This window comes from Prunus dulcis, chromosome 1, assembly GCF_902201215.1.
Source record: "Prunus dulcis chromosome 1, ALMONDv2, whole genome shotgun sequence".
In the NCBI taxonomy this organism is placed as follows: Eukaryota; Viridiplantae; Streptophyta; class Magnoliopsida; order Rosales; family Rosaceae; genus Prunus; species Prunus dulcis.
In genome coordinates this window covers 33,558,225-33,562,580 of record NC_047650.1, presented here as the reverse complement: position 1 = coordinate 33,562,580, position 4,356 = coordinate 33,558,225, and the positions used below count along the sequence as shown (strand labels likewise).

Genomic DNA, 4,356 nt, shown 5'->3' with positions numbered 1-4,356 from the left:
TGGTTTCTTCTCCCATTCCTTTTGGGGATAGGGGTCCTCTTATATAGGCCTTGGAAGGCGTGCACTATACTCATATTTCCGATGTGGGACTGTAGAAGCGAATTGTGAGCATGGCACGTGTCCTAGGGCAAAAGAGTCGAGATGCGTAAGCTTCGGTAGGTATATTGCCGAAGGGCCATTGTGATACATACTGATTCTGTCCACGTGGCCGGTGGTCATAGGAGGTTTAATTCGGGTATAAACAATTAAAAAAAACTACTATTCTGCATTATCACGCAATTGCATACAGTCCTCCTATTTTACATTGTTAAAGCCTGTTTAGGCCCAAAATTGTGTTTATCATAGTGTTAAGGTAGCACACAATTGCATACAGTCCTCCTATTTTACATTGTTAAAGCCTCTTTAGACCCAAAATTGTGTGTTATCATAGTGTTAAGGTAGCAAATCATGAAACTGTTCCTTTAATCCTCTAGCAACTTCTTATTAATTGTTTTATTGTTAAACGTGGCTTCTTATATAGAAACGAAAGGATTTTCCTCAAATCCCACATATTTCCCAAACCAGTCTTCTTCAAGTCAACTATGCTAAAACATTATCAGTTCCTAGAATCACACTCCCAAATTTTCTTTCCCCTACCAAAACAAAAATGATCAAATTCAAATCCCCAGTCCCATAAACCAGTATAAGAATGAATTTGAATTGAAACCCTATAGTAAAAGAACGAACATATCTTGCAGAGCTATCCTAAACCCTGTAACAAAAGAACCAGCATATCCAAATACTGATTTTCAGGGTTTACTTTAATAACCAAACAGAAAACCTTATCAAAAGCAATCACATAGTATTTTAATAACTAAATTGTTTAACCTGATTTCATCAAAACAATAACACAATCAAATCAACATGTCTTATTGAAACTTTGGAATTTTATCTCAACAGATTCAATCATCTCTCACCTCTCTGACGTATAAGCAATCATTGAAGCAAAGAAGTGAAGATAACTTTCAAGTTAATGTTTCTGCATTTTGATTTATTGACATTTTTTTTTCTTTTGTGTTGCCTCAAAATTCCTTCACAGAATCGTCTCTCACCTTCTCTTTTTTCCCCCTGATTAAATCTCAGCGGTCGTTCGCCCAAATTGTTTAAGCATTCTTCGCTTTAAAGGTATAATTCATGATTGCCTCTCTATTCCTTACTCTTACTATTTTTTGGGTACTGATTTCTTTATGTTTGTAATGTTTGTTTGCTCATAATTTCTGCATTTTCATGTTTGTATATTTTTTTTCTTCCACAACTTTATACACATTTGACGTAATTTCATAACCCGCAGCATTGCGCGGGTCCTTTTGCTAGTGTATCTGGAAGTGCAACAATTTGCCAGATGGGAGTCTAAATATTTTCCCATAATGACCTAGCTGTGTTCTAGACTTGGAAGTTCGAAGTATGGAGTTTGGCATATACATCTTTTATTCTTGTAACTTTTGATGGTTCTTTAAAATCAAAATCATACAGTCCACAGGCAAGACATACTTAAGCAGAAATTATGATGAAGGGGACGGGCGGGGGGCTAATCTCTCATAATCCTTTGGTTCATTTAAAAAAGCAAAGAAGAAATTAAACCATTGTATTTGTATGAGCATGCCACCGTTCTAATCAATTGTTTTCATGATGTAGAAGCATCTCAACAACTTGACTCATTGTGGGTCTTGCATCTTTGTCTTCCTCTAAGCATTGAAGAGCCACTTTAACAAGAATTTCAAGTCTACCTTGTTCATAATCATCTCCCATTTGGCTCTCTGCATTTGCAAATGCTTCATTCATCTTATCCCTCACCCATGTAACCATCATCTTTTCATGTGTCTCCTCTCCATCTTCTATTGCTTGAACAATTTCTGCTGGGCTCTTTCCAGTCAGCATCTCCAACACCACAATCCCATAGCCGTAAACATCCACTTTGGAAGTGATGCGCATATTCTGAACCCACTCCGGCGCTATGTAACCTCTGGTTCCCCTGATCCTTGAAAAGCTCAAATTGCTCTGCTCACCTCTGTTTAGTAGCTTGGAAAGTCCAAAATCTGCAACCTTTGGATTATAATTAGAGTCTAGAAGTATGTTCTCAGGCTTTACATCACAGTGCAAAACCCATTCCAAGCATTCTTCATGTAAATAAGCCAGACCTTTTGCTGTCCCCACAGCAATTTCAAACTTTTGCTTCCAATCAAGCACATTGGAAGATAACTTTTCTGCCAAGGAACCATTCTCCATATACTCATACACCAAGAGCCTATGCTTTCCTTCCACACAATATCCCCACATCTCTATCAAATTCATGTGGTACAACTTCCCTATGAGGCTCACTTCTGCAAGGAACTCTGCTTCCCCCTGGTTAGCACCATTCAGTTGCTTGATTGCTGCAACTCTTTGATCAGACAATAAGCCTTTGTATACAGTTCCTCCCCCACCTCTTCCAATCACTTCTATGAAACCTCGTGTGGCCTTTTTCAACTCCGAGTAACTAAATCTTCTAAATCCAGTTGCAGCATGAAGGTATCCTTTCATAACCACATCTGAATCTTCTCGGCCAGTTCTTCTACTCATAAAAGACCAAACAAGAAAGACACAAACAATCTCAGCTACTCCCAGCGCATATGCAAATTTAAGCATAAACTTAACAGAACCATTTGGACCACTTTTTTCGTACGTTCTGTTAAGTGATCTTGTGAGTTCGTCTGAGCACACATAATTGGATTCTTCAGCTGAAGCATCATAGGAGGAAAGGATGGATTTTGGTAGTTTCAAGTAGAGGTCTCCATCAAAACCAGGCGTGCGGCGTCCATTTTCCAATTGAGCCTTAGGGAAACAATTATGAATACCATTCCAAGGGTCATATTTGTATTGGAACCCTGCGCAGCACAATTCCAAGCACAAAACTCTGCACCTTTCTAAGGTGTAATTTGAATAGAAACCGTAATCATAGCCATAGAATTCAACATGAGGAAGATGCATAAAACTGAACGCATCCTGAGCAGCAGTACTATTGTTGCAGGACCAGGACAGATTGAGATGATGACCTGCAGGTTGAGGTTGACACCCATAAGACCAATCAATTTTGTTCCTCATCTCATATCCTGGAAGACATGAGCATTTCCTACCAAAACTAGGGACATTGCTGCAAAAACTATTAGCCCCGCAAATTCCATGAATTTTGCATGGTGCCGAAACGGCTTGCCATGAAACAACCCATGTACCTCCTTGCTGTGCTCGGCTGTATAATCGGACATTACCATCAGCATCTATCTTTAGTATTCTCTGCAACTTTGCACCATAATCCGCTGACAAAATGCTAAAATTGTCCGATGCACTTAGACTGCCCAAATGATCAAACATGGCAATTCTAGAGTTGTTGTATGTGGACCTCCCAACTTCCGAGCTTACACGCCAAGGGTCAGGCCAGTAAATGCTCGAAAGCTCGTGGCCATTGTAGAGAAGGCGGAGAGTGTTTTCATTGTCGAAATAAAAAGAGTAGAAGCCAGAGGAATAGTTGGTGAGGCTTCTTGAAGAGATAAGCTTTGTGTTTCTGGTGAGTGGTTGTTGAGGTAAAAGGGTGTTTGTTGGTGAAGCAAAGCTTTCCCACAAAGCAAGACCTTGCAGAGTGAGGAGGACAAGATTGCCATTGTCATGAAGAAGTAATTTGGTGCATGAATTGGAAACAGTGTTGGAAGACCAGATGGTGGATTTGCCAGCATCTGTTAGAATAAGATTACCATTCTTTTGCAAGATGAGCTTGGAGCCCCTACCGTTGACCGGCTGGTCACGGTTTGACATCCAAACCACGGTGAGGTTGTGAGTTGGGGATGGCTCTGTGAACCATATTGCAAAGGAATATGCATTTTCACCCACTTGAAAAAACCCTGCTGAAAACATGCCATTTGATGAAGTCAAGGTATCAGCTGGGTTTTCCACTGAAAGAGATGAGCCTGCGCTCAAATCAGTATAGGATGCTGATGAAACTGCCAAAGGAGAAAATAGTGCCAGGGAAAGAAGGACAAAGAAGAAGCATGTTGCAGCCATGAATTTAATGGAAATCAGAAGCAACCATCAACCATGGTCCATTGCCCTAATGTGATCACAAAGAAGCAAAAGTTGTGTGCATATATAAGACAATTAGGCTCCAACTTGCATGAAGGACCGCACGTCACGCTGTGGTGGACTAGTCCTGTGAGAAAAATTTAGATGTTTACTATTCAAAACCTGCAACTTGCATGAAGGACAGCATATCATCTATCCAAAACCTTGATGTCGTCCTCTAAATGCAAGAAGTTAAAATTTCAATAAAGAAATTTTTTGATGTTCACT

The 4,356-nt window shown here is 39.9% G+C and overlaps 1 protein-coding gene across 1 annotated transcript; it reads right to left on the bottom strand.

Moving 5' to 3' along the window:
• Positions 1-1,595: 1,595 nt before the first annotated feature.
• On the bottom strand, positions 1,596-4,071 carry LOC117618720 (putative receptor protein kinase ZmPK1). The gene has a single exon (XM_034348430.1). It carries the CDS (start codon positions 4,069-4,071, stop codon positions 1,654-1,656), a length of 2,418 nt encoding a protein of 805 aa, XP_034204321.1. The 3' UTR covers positions 1,596-1,653.
• Between the last annotated feature and the right edge of the window lie 285 nt (positions 4,072-4,356).

Excerpts from the sequence above, each read along its gene's own strand:
- LOC117618720 (XM_034348430.1), bottom strand. The coding sequence starts at position 4,071 with ATGGCTGCAACATGCTTCTTCTTTGTCCTTCTTTCCCTGGCACTATTT.